The sequence below is a fragment of the Clinocottus analis genome, unplaced genomic scaffold (genome assembly GCF_023055335.1).
Source record: "Clinocottus analis isolate CAN_PGR_092001 unplaced genomic scaffold, fCliAna1.0.p SCAF_8, whole genome shotgun sequence".
NCBI classification, from domain to species: Eukaryota; Metazoa; Chordata; class Actinopteri; order Perciformes; family Cottidae; genus Clinocottus; species Clinocottus analis.
In genome coordinates this window covers 5,281,809-5,299,625 of record NW_027176240.1, presented here as the reverse complement: position 1 = coordinate 5,299,625, position 17,817 = coordinate 5,281,809, and the positions used below count along the sequence as shown (strand labels likewise).

The 17,817-nt window shown below is 43.3% G+C and overlaps 2 protein-coding genes across 2 annotated transcripts in view; one reads left to right on the top strand and one right to left on the bottom strand.

Moving 5' to 3' along the window:
• Positions 1–17,817, top strand: part of dync2li1 (dynein, cytoplasmic 2, light intermediate chain 1) — a 53,532-nt gene that overhangs the window by 23,331 nt on the left and 12,384 nt on the right. The gene's annotated exons all lie outside the window — the stretch shown is intronic.
• Positions 2,438–17,817, bottom strand: part of lrpprc (leucine-rich pentatricopeptide repeat containing) — a 50,823-nt gene continuing 35,443 nt past the window's right edge. Inside the window, exons 28-38 of the mRNA XM_068568112.1 lie at positions 17,653–17,795; positions 15,822–15,945; positions 15,236–15,362; positions 12,204–12,292; positions 11,911–12,115; positions 10,094–10,221; positions 9,836–9,951; positions 5,978–6,052; positions 5,729–5,813; positions 4,300–4,442; positions 2,438–2,730 (exon numbers count right to left, since the gene is read on the bottom strand). Coding sequence (XP_068424213.1) covers positions 2,659–2,730; positions 4,300–4,442; positions 5,729–5,813; positions 5,978–6,052; positions 9,836–9,951; positions 10,094–10,221; positions 11,911–12,115; positions 12,204–12,292; positions 15,236–15,362; positions 15,822–15,945; positions 17,653–17,795 — 1,307 coding nt within the window. The 3' untranslated portion in view covers positions 2,438–2,658. The remainder of the gene's footprint in view (positions 2,731–4,299; positions 4,443–5,728; positions 5,814–5,977; positions 6,053–9,835; positions 9,952–10,093; positions 10,222–11,910; positions 12,116–12,203; positions 12,293–15,235; positions 15,363–15,821; positions 15,946–17,652; positions 17,796–17,817) is intronic.

The window sequence follows — 17,817 nt, the reverse complement described above, 5'->3', positions numbered from 1 at the left end:
GGTTCTTCATGTGTAATCATGAAGGGAATATCAAGTGCATGTAGCACCGTAATGATAAGCTGGACATTTCCTCTTGTTTCAAAAGGCAGAAACAAGCTGTGGTTCATGACAAAAGTTCCTGAAGTTCCTTCCCCCCGCGTCTTAATTTGGATCCCAAATAATCTCCGCTGACCCTCTGACGTCAACCAGCACACAATCTTCTCGGGGAAAACCAACCAGCGGGTGTTATCTAAGACCGGTCTCGGTCGGGGTCGAGAGCAGCTTGTGTTGCATGAAACAGGAATATCTGAGGCCGGGAGGAGAGAACATGAAGAGATCAGAGCTGAGACGACGGGGAAGACGGGGAAGAGGAAGAGAAGCTGGGAGAGTGAGACTGCACAAGACCGTGTTTCATCAAAATCAATGCGAAGTAAAGGAAAAAACAAATTAGCTTCTAAATAACAAATCCATACAACTAATTCTGCATTCACACCAGAAAAGTGACATAATACAGAATACAAGGTAAGTAATTATACATATGAAAAGCTTTGAGGTTCACTATTCTTTCACATCGCAATGCACAAAAATATACAGATTCTTTATTGAAGTAAATATAAATTTACAGTTTGTCAACATTATTAACACTAGTTGATGAAATTGACTGTACGTATCGAAGGTATAAGTACTCATTGTGCACCAGAATAGCTCCTATAAGTATCATGGTACTTCATTTAATATTAGGTGAATACTATTACTGAAGTTTAAACATAAAAACAGCATTTTAATGTTGCATATTGTGTTTTTATTAATCTATTTCTATAATTTGGGGTGGTTTGGTCTGTAACTATGCAACCTATATAATAAAACACTCATTCGTTATGTCTGTATCATTTTAATCTGTAAAGTAATGAATACCTTTAGCAGATTAATGAAGTGGAGTAGATAATAATAATAGTAATATTTCCCTCTGACATGACGTGAGGCGTGAAGTAACATAAAATGGAAATACTCAAGTGAAACACCTCATGAAGTACAGTTGTAAGTTACTTTCCATCACTGAGCTGCATGCTAATGTCAACTAATTGGATGGGAAGTGGCGGCGTCTTTTGAATCCAGAATAAAATATTTAATCAAACAGGAACCAAAAAGAGCCCTTTTGTTTTTTTGCCCACCAATTTTTTTTTTTTTTTTTACAAAGTTTCATTTTCAGTGGTTTTCTCAGGTTTAAGTTTGATGTACATTATGTGGATTTATTGTCTTACTGCATAAACAGTGTACTATAAGGATTCATAACTCATTCACAGCCGTCATGGAGCTGCATTGGAGTTTGTCTCATGTCTCAGGGCCCCGGCATCGTGCAGCCGGACTCATCCGCAGACCGCCGGTAAAGCCGTCAGCTCCTTTTGTGCTGGACGATATTCGACGCCCTGAAAACAAGGTTAATTGTACCACTAAAATATCTTTTACAGCACACAAATATCAGAATGAATGTTGTACATTCTTACATTGCCATCATCACGGACACGAAATAACAGCACTCATTTTTTTAGCCGAGACAACTTTTCTGACAAAAGAAAGAGAGAAGAGAGAAAGGAGGAAAACATTTGGATTTGGAAAGAGGTCGGATTAGAGCAGGATGAATCTTTATGCCTCAGCTGTCGTCGGGGCTTTGGGGCTCTCTCTTTTAGCTTGTCTGCATGAAACTAAAAGGATTAAAACGTTTAGAATCAAACGTATACAAAACAAACAGCAATACACGCTCCTATGCCATATAGTGTGGCTCTAAGGTGTGTGTGTGTGTGTGTGTGTGTGTGTGTGTGTGTGTGTGTGTCTTGCCTCTTTCCAAAAGGTGAGCTACAGTGGAGCCCTCCTGGGTCCGTCTAATGGTCTCCACTCTCCAACCAGGTTGTCTCGTTTCATCTTTAAATCCCCATTAATACACAAATTAGGGATTTGTAGCACACTCCCCGAACGCACACTTTCGCACTCTGCGTCGGTTCCTGACTAATTAATCGCTGTTTTGATCCCGGAAAAGTGTCGAGGCGGCTGTTTTTGGAGGGGAGAAGGTGAGAGCTTTTCTAAAGATTACATCGGCTTCTTACATTTTATGTTTGATTATTATGCGTATGTACTAATTAAAGCTGGTAAATAGCTTTGTTCACGAGAAGGAAATACAGAAGGTGTATACAAGGACTTATTACATCCTGTACTATGATTTTTATGACATACTATATACTATGACTGTTACTTATGACATTTTATAACATTTGATGAATGTTTTTGTTCCTTTTTCTAAGATGCTTTACTATGACTTTTTAAAAATATGATATATTGATTACTTTTGCTGATATACCATATTATTACTTATATATGACCTTTTTTTATATTTAGTATCTGCTGCCCTGAAGAACAGCTTTATTTAATCACCAAATGTATTTTAAACCACACAAACTCAAGCTCAGAATGTGACATTTATTAGCATAAATACTTCTGTACATTCTCCACATCATCATCATCATCAATATCATCAAGAGCCCAGTGGACAGAGTATATTATCTAACAGTTATAACACAATACTCAATATTTTAGCTCAGACACTTATAAAAAAAAAAGAAGAAAGGGAGATAGAACACAAAAGTTTGGATTTGGGAGAAGGTCAGAGGAGACAAGGATGAATCTTTAGGAGTCAGCGGTCGTCTCGTCTTTGGCTGTTTGCTCCTTCAGCTTGTCTGCATAAAACTTAAAGGACTCCTGGAAAGAGAAAGAAAGACAATTTAGCAAAGTGTATTTGATCTTTTCATGACACACTACTGCTGAACGGTTTTGGACTTTCTATAACAAACACTATGAACTTTTATCAAATATAAGAGCATGATTTTCATTTTTTTTTTTACATACCATGTGTGTTCATGAGTGACTGTATGTGTACTTCTTTATGGCATACACACTACACAACACATCACTGCCATCACTGGACAGCATTGTGATAATAATTAAGAGAGTGGTTTCATATGAAGTTAGATTATATTCAGAATGAATAAAATCTGTGCTCATCATCCATCAAGGGGTTTGATGATTGTTGAAATAATACAAATAATCAAATTGAAATAAAAACTGTAAGGGCATTACACATTTACATTGTTTTCCCCTCACGATTTCATGAATGCGACACGTTCTCTTAAACTACTTGAGAACAAAATGTAGATTGTTCTGCTGTCGTCACGGTGGAGGAAACTCTAGATGGAGAGAAGTGAGAACAACGAGGACGGGTGGGTTTCTACCCGAGATGTGTTCACAGAAACGTCTGAACTCCACGACTGTTCACCTTTCCCTCTCCTTGCAACTCCTCTCGCTCTCTCTTAGTTATGAAACCCAACAATCACTTAACTATCCTGACATGCAGTGAATAATGCAGCAGCTTCTCTGCCTTCATCCCCTCTTCCTCCTTCTATCTTTGCACTGCAGGTGAGTGATGTGAAGGTAAGAGGTGGGCTTCATTCTACACCTGCCTCCAGGGGACAGTGCATTAAAGTACTGGGCCTGAGAGGACTGTGTGTGTGTGTGTGTGTGTGTGTGTGTGTGTGTCCTCTGCCAAAAATAGAGCTACATCAAGTTACAAAATGTGCAATGTGCAGAAATGCTCAAAAACACTCGGCGCCTGAAACAGAGAGCGGCTATTGCAGTGACACCGTCTCGGTTACACAATACATGTACTGACCCAGCCACACACACACACACACACACACAGTAACAAACGCAGGAGGCTCGCTGCAGGCCTGAGCGGGCAGACGGCTCCGTCACATCACTGCGGCACTCTCAGACCACGGCACACGCACAATGGCGCGCGTTAGGCTGCCAGTCGGACAACTGCCAGCACCAGTTTAGGAACTGGGACGGTGGGCTGCGTTTGTGTCTGAACACGCTTCTGTTCATAAGATGTTGGTCATGTTTGTATCAATATGGACAGGTGTGTTTGGGTCTACATATGCTGAATCCACCGTGACATTTTACCTGAACTTTTTTTTTTCCAATAGATTAACGGATATTGAAGTTATTGGTATAGTGTGAAGAGTTTTACGTCGTCTGTGATGACAGATTATTGCACTGAATATCTGTTTATTGGCCATATTGTAACCTTTTGATAACAAAAACAACACGTTCAATTAGTTTCTATCCAACATCTTTAAACGCTGGTCTCAATCGATGTGTCTGAAGCAGCTTGTGTGTCTGAAGCATCTTGTGTGTGTGTGTGTGTGTGTGTGTGTGTGTGTGTGTGTGTGTGTGTGTGTGTGTGTGTGTGTGTGTGTGTGTGAGACTCACAGGTGGCTCAGTGAAGGGTAAAGTCTCTCCTGCACTACGGTAAAGCCCGGCAAGTCGTTTGAGTGACAGCTCGTCCATGACAATCCCCTCCTCCTGCATCTGCTCGTACAGAGCCTTGGCTGACGGTATGTCCTCATCCAGAACTGCAAGACGGGAGGGCGAGGACAGAAAAAGTCAGTGAATGAGGCAAAAAACTAAACACTTGGTCCATCATCAAATAATCGGAGCCAATAACTGAAATCCATACTGTCCAATGTGTGCTCGCATGCTTTTAGCAGAATGATACACGACTAAACAGCTGCTGATTGTGCATGTTAAGCAAAGCAGCAGGTGGAAAAGAAGAATGTGTGTAGACTGTTGTGGAGTAATGATTGAACAGAGTAGAATATAAAAAAAAAGCAAAATGAAACTTTGAGTTTCACTGTTTTCAAAGACCATTGACCTATAGTGAATAAGACTATTTCAATCAATTATAATAATTATAAAATCTGAGTCAGTTACAACCCAAAATGGTTGAAATGATGTTCTGTTAACGTGAAACCTTGTGTGTGTGTGTGTGTGTGTGTGTGTGTGTGTGTGTGTGTGTGTGTGGCGGGCAGTAGATTTTGTAGCTATGGCTGATGTTTAACAGCTGATCGCAGCTAATAGGGAAAATAATTATATTACATGTAGTGTATTTGTGAAAAACAATTATATTATAAAATAGCTCTAACTTTTAATAATAAAAATGTAAACTTTGTGATTCTGTTTAGGCCAGCAGAGAAGACTTAGCAGGCCCTGACGGCCCGCCACTGGTGTGCGGTTCTGTGTATTCAAAGAGACAAAAGTGGAAAGTAAGTTCACTACAAAAAAAAAAAGATTATACAAGAAATACAAGAGGAGAAAAAAAACCTCCCTCTAAAAGACAAAAAAAGGGTTGAGCGGAGCGTAGCTAAATGTGTCCCCAATGGCTGCCATGACCGACCAGCTAGCTGATGCTAATTAAATAGTCATGTCTACTCATCTCTGGTGTGACAAGGAACGTAAGAGGGGAGACGGGAGGGTGCGAAGGTGAAGTGAAGGGGAGGACAAGAGGAGAGGATAGCGGCAAAATAAATGATGGGAGGAAGAAAAAAAAGAAGAAAGACAAGAGTAAAGAGGGAGAAAGGGCAAGAAAAAGAAAAAAAGTTGAGTGGTGGACTGTGTTGCGATTAGCACGCTAGGCTAGCCAGCACAGCTAACTCATTAAAGGACATGTGTTCTTCTAACCCCTGAATGTCTGCCGACACACACACACACACACACACACACACACACACACACACACACACACACACACACACACACACACACACACACACACTCACACTCACACTCACACTCCTTGGCCTAATGCATTGTTAATGTGTCCAGACGTGTGTGTGTGTGTGTGTGTGTGTGTGTGTCTTACCATAGCATTTCATCAGGTACGGGTACAGCACGTCTTTCTCAGTGAAGTCTGGAATCAGGCTCAGCAGGGCCTTGATCTTGCCCACCTGTGCACGCAAACAATCATTTACACACACAAAAACATTGTTGATCAACTTGGATTGGGTCAGTACAGCGCTGTCATTGCCAACAGAAATCACGGAAACAAGTACACAAATGATCCTTTAATAATGTAGATCCTAAAGAGATGAGTCCTCATGTGTGATTTTACCTGTCCGGGTTGCCGAGCATTCTGAGCTAAGTAGGAGACCAGCACTTCCTTCTGTTCAGCCACAGCGTTACAGCGCTACGGCAAGACGATAGGGACAAAAGAAAGGAGATATAACACAAGATCATCTTGAAGATATTCACACTCTCCAACCTGTGATCGTCAAATACAAACTGGGCATTTATTTGAATGCATGTGTGTTTATGTATGTACACGCACACACACACACACACACACACACACACACACACACACACACACACACTGAGGTGAGAGGGTAATTGTGGATTTAATAACTATTCGTTTCTTAATGAATTTAATGAATTTCACGTCAGCGAGCATACTTATGTTCTCTTGGTCACATCCGGACATCTCCTGGATCCCTTTTCTTCATATGTGTATACTAGTGGCGGGCCGTCACACTCCGGTACTTTAGGTGGCGCTATATGCACCTCGTCAAGTTGGTTGTGCTACTTTAACTTGTAGAAGAAATAGATACTAAGATATATAACTAAAAAGCTATTTTGGATTTGTCATTAAAGAAAATCAGAAAGACTTCTGGGGTGGAACCTGTGCTTGATGATGAAGACATGTCATGCAAGGATACATACAATATATGGTGTGTGTGTGTGTGTGTGTGTGTGTGTGTGTGTGTGTGTGTGTGTGTGTGTGTGTGTGTGTGACACGCATTAACGTTGCGGCGCTCTGAGTGAGTCAGTTTATTCTCCCGGCTGAGCAGCGCTGAGGTCCGATTGCGAGCCAGTCGTAAACTAACGCGTTTCACTTCTTCTGCACCTCGTACAGAATTTAAGGCGAGTGGCCTGTAAGGCTTTTAACAGGATGACACACACACACACACACACACACACACACACACACACACACACACACACACACACACACACACACACACACACACACACACACACACACACACACACACACACACACACACACACACACACACACACACACACGGAGCAAGTTGCCTTCTTTCTGAATCACTAAGCAGCAGAATGGCTTGAGTACAATCAGACAATTAGACCAGCACTGTTCCACTTCGCTCCACTTCGCTCCGTGCTCTCACTCACTCTCTCCTCTGTTATCCCCCCGCCCTCCTCCCCTCGCTACACAGACCTCTCCCAAAGGTGCCGCCACAACCAACTAGGCCTCCCGTCTCCCCTGCTCCTCACACATACTGCCTAAAAGCTCTGGACACCCAGGGAATGCCTCCTTTTCCTCAATGACCTCCTCCCATCCCAACACGTACAAGCAGTTGCGGACGAGTTGGTGGAGCTGCTGCCTCACTGCTTCCCCCCCGTCACCGCTTCACTTCTTAATGACGAGCTTCATGCCTCTCGCTCTCCTCCCCGCTCCCCTCGCGTCCTTCTCTCCCGATAGCCTCGTCATCATTATTGACTGCTTGCCTACTTAAAAGCTTTTTTCGGAGTTTTGATCCCACTTATGACCCTGGGAGAAGAGGAGTCAGGAAGGAGGAAACGATGAGGAAACTGAAAGGAGCGCTCCAGTTCAGCCCGGGTCACATCAGAGGAGTCTGAACGTACAAACTTCACACAGGACAAACGGTAGAACGCGCTTTAGAGCAGCAGGATGTCTTTTTGTAGTTTTACTATCCGACACCATGAGCCTTCGTTTTGTTTTCTCGTCACACGTTTTGCATTTAGTATTTAAATGTTCCGGGTTTAAGAGGCGCGCATCCCGACTGCTGGTACGCATCAGCAGGAGATCATCCGACTAACTCGGACCGGTTTTAAAAGCAGGTTGCCCTTTGCTGCTGCCTTCTTATGTTGTGTTCATCACTTTTTGGTTTCTATCAATGTTCACACTTTCGTTTTATTTACTTTAATCTTTTAAAGTTTGAATCTGACGGTTTACATCTGTAATGTCTGTAGAGCACTTTGAACTGTGTCTCTGCTGTGAGGTGCGGGACATACGAGGAGGAATTGTAAACCTTCATGTTAAGTTGGCCTGCAAAGCCTCCACGGGACGGACATCAATTAAAAAAGTTCATCCCACTTCTTCCTTCCTGGTCTTCTGATATGAAACCTGATAACAGACTTTTAAATTGTTCTTCCATCTTGAGCTCCTAACTCACAAAGTGAGATGGTGGAATAAAAAAAAACAAAAAACAAGCCAAGATGCATATCAAGCAAGACGCATATTATAGCTTTAAAATAATGTAATCCATAGTTTGTGTTTAAATAGTGATGACGCCGAGAGTAGGAAGTAACGTATCTGTTCATTAACATTCATGCCAGTCAGACATCCCTGTTTAAAGATTGAGAGGGATAATCATTGGAGATGTCACGGAGGAATGACGGGCGGAGCAGACGCATGTCTCATCCATGTTGGAGTGCGGCGACAGCGTTTCTTTATTTATCTGTGACTTCTTTACTTGGTAAATATAAGATAAGAAAGCAAAGCCGGGCCTTTCTTACCGACAAAGTGCTGCATGTGTGCACTTTCGACACTTTTCTTTCCCCCAAATCTCATGTGGTTTTTTAAGAATGACTTCAATTTGGATTCACTGACATTTGATTGCGCGCATATTCAATGAACTATTCCGATTTGGTTGTATTGATAGATTAAACAAACGGTACTTTGACCCAGTTTGCTACAACATTTCAATTTCTGTGAATTGAAGATAAATTTGGTACATCCAAAAACTCACAACAAATGTACGTCAGGGTGAAATGTGAGCAGCTAAGGTAGTGTGACAAGAACACAGATTCCTTTCGTTCATGATTAAAAAGTGATGACGTGTGGTATGTGAGGGTAAGTAATATATCTGTGTTCATTAGTGCCACACATGCAACTGAATGACTGAGCGGGGCGATCACTCAGCAAGTGAGAGAGAAATAATGGCTGAGGGAGAGAGAAAGAGAGAGAGAGAGAGAAGTGTCTCCATCCTAATTTTTGTGTCTTTCTCCCGAGTTTCTTGATCTCTTTTTGCTTCTTCGTCATCTGCGTCCTTCCTCTCGTCTCTCTCACCCATCCAGCCCATTCATATTCATGTCCCCCGGCTCAATGCAAAGTCATCGAGCTGTAATGTATGAACTGTGTTAAATAAGTGAGGTGGTAGGAGGCCAATTTCAGACCACCAGACTCATTGGTGGAACGTGGGGAAGCACTTCCTGACATAAATGGGAGGCCGGATGAATAAGTCAACGTCTCCATCATCGCTCGGGTCCGACAACTGGACGAATGCATCACCAGTTCCCTTGTTGATAGCTCTGTTTTTTTTCCAGATTTTAATGACTTTGATGTAGGAATTTAAAATGCAGTCAAGAGTGAGACACTCAAATAGAGAAGTGTGCACGGGGACAAAATGCTCCAGATGATAGAAAATGTAGTTTAAGTGGTAAAAATTCAAAAAAAAAAAAAACCATTTCAGAGAGCTTTCCTCATAATGTGCAGCTTGAACCTAAATAAAGAGCCGTAGCGGCACATGGCCATCTGAAACTGAACATTACACTCAACTGCATGCTTCACTAAAGCAGATTGTTGTATTTTGGCAACAATTAAATATGCTGGTTCATTCAGAGGCGACCCTCCTCTCCTCTTTGCACAAAGACCAAATGGAGAGGAATAAATAAATGCGAGTGTGATGACGAACAGTCTGACCTGAAAAACCTGGATTTCTTCACATCACGTTTTAAATAGTGATGAGGAGAAGTGAGCGGCAACAGCAAGTAATCCATCTTCATGCATTTGCATGAACGCCGGTCAATTTCCCTCCAGAATTAATAGAAGTGCACCTCAACTCGGCCTCTGTGGACCACAACCACATACATCTGAAAGCACACACACACACACACACACACACACAGTCGTACTCACAGCCAGCAGGAATTTGGCGTCCTCGACTTTGTCCATATCCAGCAGCTGGAGGAAGAGGTCTGAAGCTGGTCTGTAGCAGGCAAAATGGTTGGCCAGCCGCTCTGCCATCGCGCTCACTGCAACACGGCATGAACACTTCAGTCAACGGTAGAGCGCTTCATGATGCCTTTTCTCTTTTAGGACTGGATTGCATTTCTCAGTTTGTGGTTTTATATTTAGTATTTCTATATACGTGTGCGCATTAAGTGTGTTTCTTACACTTGTCCAAAGCCTTGTCATTGTCAGCTTCCAAGACCTTCCTGAAGACGAAGGACATACTGGGCATTTTGTCGTTTGCACTCGTATACACCGCCTCCAACAACTCCACTGCTGACTCCATGTCGCCACTGAGGAGTGAGGATAAGGATTTAGTTTATTAGAGTAGATCGGACCACATGTACATGTTTAATATTCAAACAGATATAATGACAACTAGAGAATAAACTCCTTCCTGTGAAAAGAGTAAGAAGCCAAAATGTTATTCTATAAAACATTTTTGTCATCCAAAGCCCACGCATGGCAACTACTTAGGTTACGGAAAGATTGTATTACGATTAAAAGGAAGGTGAACACGTTTCTCTGATGATGATGATGATGATGATGATGATGATGATGATGATGATGATGATGGTGATGATGATGACACACATGCTGAATGCTTATGGATTTAAATTGTGAGGTACAACGATGTCCATTTTGGCCGAGACGCTTGGAGTAAAACTCCCATTAAGTGCAGACCAACTCTTTCTCCCTCTCACACACACACACACACACGCACACGCATACACACTCTTTTCTGCTGAGGTCGCCTCAACAAAACAAAGCCTGCACACCAAAGCGCTACAAATCTAAAACAACTCAATCTGGCAACCCCACCTCGCTGCTAACACTTTACGCTCCCCGCTCCCTCCCCACCGTCAGCAGTCGTGATGAATATTTAACACACAGGGTGTGTGTGCGTCTCCGTGTTTGTATATGTGAGAGCGTCCGGCGGTGGGGGAACATATCTACGCTGATTGTTGCGACTGGGACCGTCTGAATAATTCAGCGGGGGGCCCCTCTAAATGTGGCGCTCCGCTTTCCGGGCCCGCTCGCTCTTCCGCCCCGGCTCTTAACCAGTCAGCTTGACTCAGAGACGGCGGGGACGCGCGTGTCAGAGCCGCTCAACAGCGCGGCTCCTGGAGGTCAGGGTTCAAGCTGACAGGCCCCGGCGCCCGCGATGGCCAATCGGGCGTGAGACCCGTCTCGCCCGTGCCTCACTTCCTGCTGTCCCTCCGAGACGGCACGGCGACGGTGCCACCTCGAGCTGGGGGACGGCGCTAATGCGGCAAGTGGCGCGATGAAAGTTTGATGCACAATGCGCTTTTGTGTATTTGTTCTCTGTTGTTTGAGAAGCGACAAAGCAGAAGTGGAGGATGGGCGTTTTCGTGACATTAAAAGAGGAAGCCATGAATAATCCTATTACGCCCGTGTTTCCTATTTGTATTTGACGCCCCGCTCGCCCCGCTGTGAGCTTTCACTTTAAGAGCGTGTCGACATGAGTCTCGTCACACTCTGCCGCCGCTGCATTAAACTGTTTGTCACTGCGTGCCGCTCGGTAATATCCAGAGGTTACAAAATAGTAGAAAAGACTTCACACCGGATTGCAAATTGCGTCCGATTTTAAAATTGCAATGTTTTGCTCGTGCAACATGCAGCTCTGCCCGTCTAAAGAGAATTGTTTTTCAGTTTGGTGTGCACACTCAATTCGACTCTACGTACAGTATTAAGGCGACGCGAGGGCCGCTTTCTCGAAACGCCAGATTTAGCGGAAACATCCTGAAAGTCGCTTGTGTCTCGATGCGACTCGCACGCGATACTGATCGTGAACTGAACCACCTTTGTGTAGACCTTTAAGGGAGCGTTGGCTCTTTTAAAATGACGCTGGAGCTTCAGTTTTAGCTTAGCGTACGGAAATAAGAGGATCGCAACAGTCAGAAATGCACAGACAAAAAAAAAAACAAGGTCAATGTTGTGATTGCCATCGATGCGCTTACTTCTTGATGTGTGCGAGGGCCTTGTTGTTGGCGAACACCATGCTGGACAGCTTGAGGGTCTTGCTGAAGTCGGTGATCAGAGACTCCACTTCCTGGATGCCCGCCACGTCGCCATGGCTACCCAGGGCCTGAACCAGTCTGGTGATGGCGAGCTGCGAGGGCACCTTGTTCTCCTGCAACATCGACTTGATTTTCTCCAGAGCCTCTGTGGGAGCGGGAACAAGGCGAGAGTGTGAGAGTCTGTGTGTGTGTGTGTGTGTGTGTCTGTGTACCTGTGTGTGTCTCTTTCTCACCTTTCATCTGGCCTTTCTTGCTGTGTGTGACGATGATCAGATTGCAGGCAATTTCACTCAGTGTGAAGCCGGGCAAACGAGACACAGCACTGAGAGAGACACAAACATGCTCCTGGTTAAGTGTCCACGTTCAACAAAACACTTCTCATTTGAGACGATCTGTTGAGCAAAACTTTCTCTCGACAGTTTTTAAGCTTATGTTCCTATGACAGAATATAGACGATGATTGCGCAACAGTAACATTTATACTAAGCTTTTGACCTAATTCAATATGGTAATTTACTGACTTTGAATTATAGTGTGATGGAAAATGAAATTGAGGCATCATACTACAGTTATCTTCTCTAAAATAAAAATATCAAGCACATACTAACCCACATTTCTCAATAAAATCTGATTATTTGCGCTGAAGTTTTAAATTAAAATGAAAAAAAAAAAAAAAAATCTACAGTCACACACAAAATCAAAACACAACATTGTGGTTATTTCATATGAAAAATATATTGTAATATATATTGTTATGGAGATATGAAATGAATCAGCTGTACTTTGTGTTTAGTGGCAACTAGCGACCGCTAGGATGCTAAAACGATGAACGGCAGCGTTGTCCATGTGAGTGGCGTCAGCGTGGCGTTCGGCTCAGAGCTGCAGTGGCTGTAGACTCACATGTGGTGTTACCGTGTGAAATGTAATCCCATGTTAGATTGACCTTTACTATAGTATGATTCAAAAAAAGAAAATCCATATAACGTGTTGGGTGAAAACCGCGGATACTATTCTCTCCCGCAAATATCTCTGGCTTCTTAGTCTTTGAGCACAGGGGTCATCCTCAGGCATCACATTCAGAAACTCATTAGACTTCACACAGACAGAGAGGATGAACACATGAGCTGAAAGACAGAAGACGGACACAACAATGGGAACAAACGTGATTGACAGCCCGTCTGAGCCGCTTGTAAAGCGCTTGCTGTAAACCAGAAAATAATACAGACATCAAACAGTTGATTACTTCCTGCTGAGCCGCCGCGCGTGTGCGTTTCTCTATCCGCGCGTGGATTTACGTGGGAGGATGACGCTCGACGGTGCCGTATTAAGGTCCCTGACTTCCCGTCCCTCGCCATTTGCTGCCCTCCTCAGCCCTCTTCTTCATTTCTTTGCCACTAAAACCTCAATCAAGCTTGCCTCTCGTCTTTTTTTTTCCCCTCCCCTCTTTAAATTGTTATTATAGCCCCGCAACTAGATTAATCCGTCCGCTCAATTGAGCATCAGGCTGGCAATCCTTATCACCGCGGCGACACCGGGCCAAGCAGCATCCGGCAGACGCCGTGCGACTGGGGTCACGCCGGAGATTGGAGCGGGAACAGGGTCGCCGGCGGATTGCCGCAGAGACCAAGCAGCGGGGTCAGAATTATTCTTATCGGGGTGGGAGAAAATCTCTCGAGGCTGTCTCGCACTCACCTTCCACACACACACACACACACGCACACGCACACGCACACAGACGCCTTCTCCTTCGAGGGGTATTGTGCTTCAGCCAATGAATCCAACATCCACCCCTTCCTCTCTCTCATCATCACTCTCTCCCAATCCCTTAATCTCACCATAAGCACCCCGCTGCTCAATTCTGTACAGATTACCCCAAAACACACGCACACACACACAAACACACAATTAATGCCTATAGCGTCTTCATTAACCTCGTACCTGATTAAATCTACCCCTCCTCGCCTCCCACACTCCTTCTTTCCACGTTCAGCTCTTTTTTTTATTATCTCCTTCCCTTCCTCCCCATTTCCATCTTCCGCCGGCTTTCCTTTCAGCTCATTTCACTTCTCATTTAGAGTGCAGATAAACGAGGCTTTTATCCAGGCAGGGATGCCGTGAACCAATTCAAACGGAGACTGGAGATGGGTTATCACTTGTATTGCCTCGCGCTTGTTGAAACAGGGGTCTACAATTGATATGATTATTTCTCATAACATAAGAGTGAACCATGTCGAGAGCAGAAAGCAGGGAAGAGACTGATAATGTCATGGATGTTTTTATATGTTTTTTACCCCATTTTTATACAAATTAGTAAATGCATCTCTTCATTTTACTGTATCGTGTTCTTTTATTTTAACACTTTGCGTCTGTTTGTTTTCTCTGCAGCGAGAAAGTGATACAAAGACGGGGACAAAAGGAGATAAAGAAAGGAGATTACCTGAAAAGACAAACAGAGAAGATCAACGCTCCACTAAGCTCAGATCTCTAATACCTCTGTCTGTCCATCCATTTGTCTCCAGGCTCAAACCCTGATACGGCCCCGTAACACAACGCATGATACATTACTAATTGGAAGAAGATTGATGTTTTTTGCTTCCCAGAAAACCAAAATTAATCTGTACACCCGAGCGTGCGCTTGTGTGTGTGTGTGTGTGTGTGTCTTTGGGCTTAGTAAGAACCACTGTTCATACCCAGCAGGGCTGAGTGTGTTCGTACACAATCAGTTTATAATCCTCATGTCTATCTAGGAGATGGAGATTTAGCCTGAGGTGACCTGGTGCAACAGACTGAGGAAACGGGTGAAGTAGCAGAGCATTAACAGCACTACAACTTGGATTTGTTTAGTTTAAAACCAAGACACACTACTGCGCCGTACGCGAGTAACTCACAATATTTATTCTTATACACCAACAAATTACCCTGAAAAAAGGAAGTCCTTGGTAAAGTCCTACGTATTCACATGCTAATATATATATATATATATATATATATATATATATATATATATATATATATATATATATATATATATATATATATATATATATATATATATATATATATATAACATATAAACATATAAACATATATAAACAATGGCCAATGGCTCATTATTGCCAAACCTGATACTCTGGGTTCAAGCTGCTGAAACGTACAGAGATATACTGGTCGTGACTGTTCTTCCAGTAGAATTGGAATGAATAGTAAAGTGTTGTTCACCAGAACGTGTCATGAGTCTGTGCAGAATGAGATGTGAAGGCACTCACATGTCCTTGACTGCCAAGGCGTCCTCAATGGATCCCTCTGCCAACAGGGCGCGGATCAGGTGATCGTAAGCGGCGGGTCCTAATGCCACACCCTTTTTATCGTCTTCCTGCATCATCTTATAGGCGACTGTAAAAGGAGCGAAGAGAAAGGAGAAAAAAAACGAGTTTGAGGTTGCACAGGATGAAGAAAAGCAGAACCTGCATATTATTGGATTAATAGCAGATACAGAGCCGGTGAATGTTCTTCAAAAGACCAGTGCGTAACAGACTTTTTTCTTTTATCAAACTGCGAGACAAAGAACACCAACTAGATTCAGATTAACTTTATAACACCACACGAGGAAATGATTTAGTTTCGGTGCTCCAGACATAAACAAAGCCCACGGTATTTGCTGTACATTTTAATAACCAAACCAAAAGTTTATCAGGGCTGTTTTTCTGCCCCTTAATGTTAAAAAAAAATAGTATTGCAGCATCAAATGGAAACCTCTCAGACAGGTGAACATTTTTTTTAAACCTGCTTTTTGGTGTTTGGTTCAGCTCGGTGTCATGTGGGCCAACAGTGCTGGGACCTCTTGCTGCTTACCTTTGGCCTTGCCCCTCTTACAGAGGGCCAACAGACGGGTCTGGTATTCATTATCACTTCTGAGTGGAGGGACGGATGTTTCCGTCTTGACCTGATGTGTGGAGACAGCTTGTTCGTACCACGTCTGGAAATGACACACAAAAAAACTGGTAAAATAAAAATAAAATTACAGCTTCATCCAGTGTACACACACACACACACACACACACACACACACGTTCAACTGCATTCTGGCAATGAACTTGTGTGTGTGTATGAATGCAATAATGCCGGGCAGGCAGGGCAGGGTCCCCTCATGCTCAGTCACCCGTGTAGCAGTGAGGGGAGGGGTTAAGCTGTATCGGCTAGGGGCAAATTAGGTCTGGCACCCCAGGGGCCAAATGAAAAGCGCGTATGCGAGTGTGTGTGTGTGTGTCGAAGCGGCCGAGAGTCAACTCGAGAGCCCCGGGGGTCACCAAGTTCGTTGCTCCAGGCAACAGCAATCACTTCCTGTCTCGTCATGCTTTGAGCTGTTGGAGCATGCTCACATGCAAAACTAAGCTGAGGACAAACGCAGCACTGCAACACGGTAATATTAGATTATTTAAACCCAAACTCTCTTGGATTCAAAAATGTTTTTAATAGATATTCCCACTTTGCCCCATGTGCTTCTCTTGGACGGAATACAGTCGAGGTCACGTGCACATATTTAACGAGGAATCCAGCGGCGGACATATGGTGGCATTTAGCTGCTGGCGAAATTAGTCTGGCATTACAGATTTACAGACAGATCAAGCTGTAATTCCTTTCACCAGCCAGCCGGTCTGATTGACCACACTTCAGATCAGAGCCTCAATCCTGTTTCCTCGGCATGTAATGAACAGAGGCTTAAAGGGAGCGGGGTGAGGGGCTGAGTGGAGCGGGCAGTCTATAAAGACTTTTTTTTGGGGAGGGGGGGGTTAGTTCTTATGCTCAGAGGTTGAGGTCAGCTTGCTCTTTGGTAAATCTATGCCCTATGAATATAATTGGGACTGGATTTCAAATGATGGAGAGCAGCTTCAGTTATTATAATATGCAGTTCCAATAAAGCTCCCCGTCATATCAATACAAAACTATGTAGTGTTCATACTACACCTAACTGAATGTACCGAATACTACATTTAGAGTTGCTTCAGCTTGTTAATAAGGTTTCAGTTATTTATGACCAATATTTCTGAGCTGTTAAAGCTCATCTTTTTGTGTCCCTATGTTGTTTACTTTGAGATTCATGTGTAATTTGGCTTCAGTGCAACTTTCCATTGGGAAGTAATAAAGTAGAGCTGTAGTATCTATTCTGTTTATTTATCAAAGATACCTCTAATATCAAGGAACTAACAATATATTCAAAGTCTAGACTACTTAACAAAATGCCAATTACAAGTTTTCTCTGTGACGTCTACAAACTGCTTTTCATACAATAAAAGCTCCAAAACAAAAAGAGATATTTTCTTTTCAAATCTTTCCATTTGAGAAGCTGGAAACAGAAAATATTTGCCATTTTTGCTTGATAAATATTAATAGACTATACTAAAGATATAATAAACACCTCCAGCCCACATCCGTCAGGATATAAGAAAACTAAGCACAGCCACCATTGAGATTTGAACCATCAGCTCTGCATGCTTGTGTGTTACGTTTGACCTCAGGCACTTTTAGAGTCCTCCAGAGCTCTTGGGACTCTCTTTTGCTTTCAGCTTGATCTGCTCTGCTTCCCTCTCCCCTTAGGAACCTCCCGGCAATTATTCTTCTGAATAACACATCCGTCTGATGGGCGTCACACTGGGACATGCGTATTATAAAGCTGGGGCTTTACCTCAGGCATCTCAAAGGGCAACTCCTGGCCGTTACTCTTCAAGATGTCCGCCAGCAGGAGCAGGGTCCTCTCCCTGGGAATGACGTTCTCCTCCTGCATCTTCATCCACAAAGCTTCTGCCTTCTGCCAGTTGTTCGACTGCTCTGGAAACGAGAAACAAAAGCG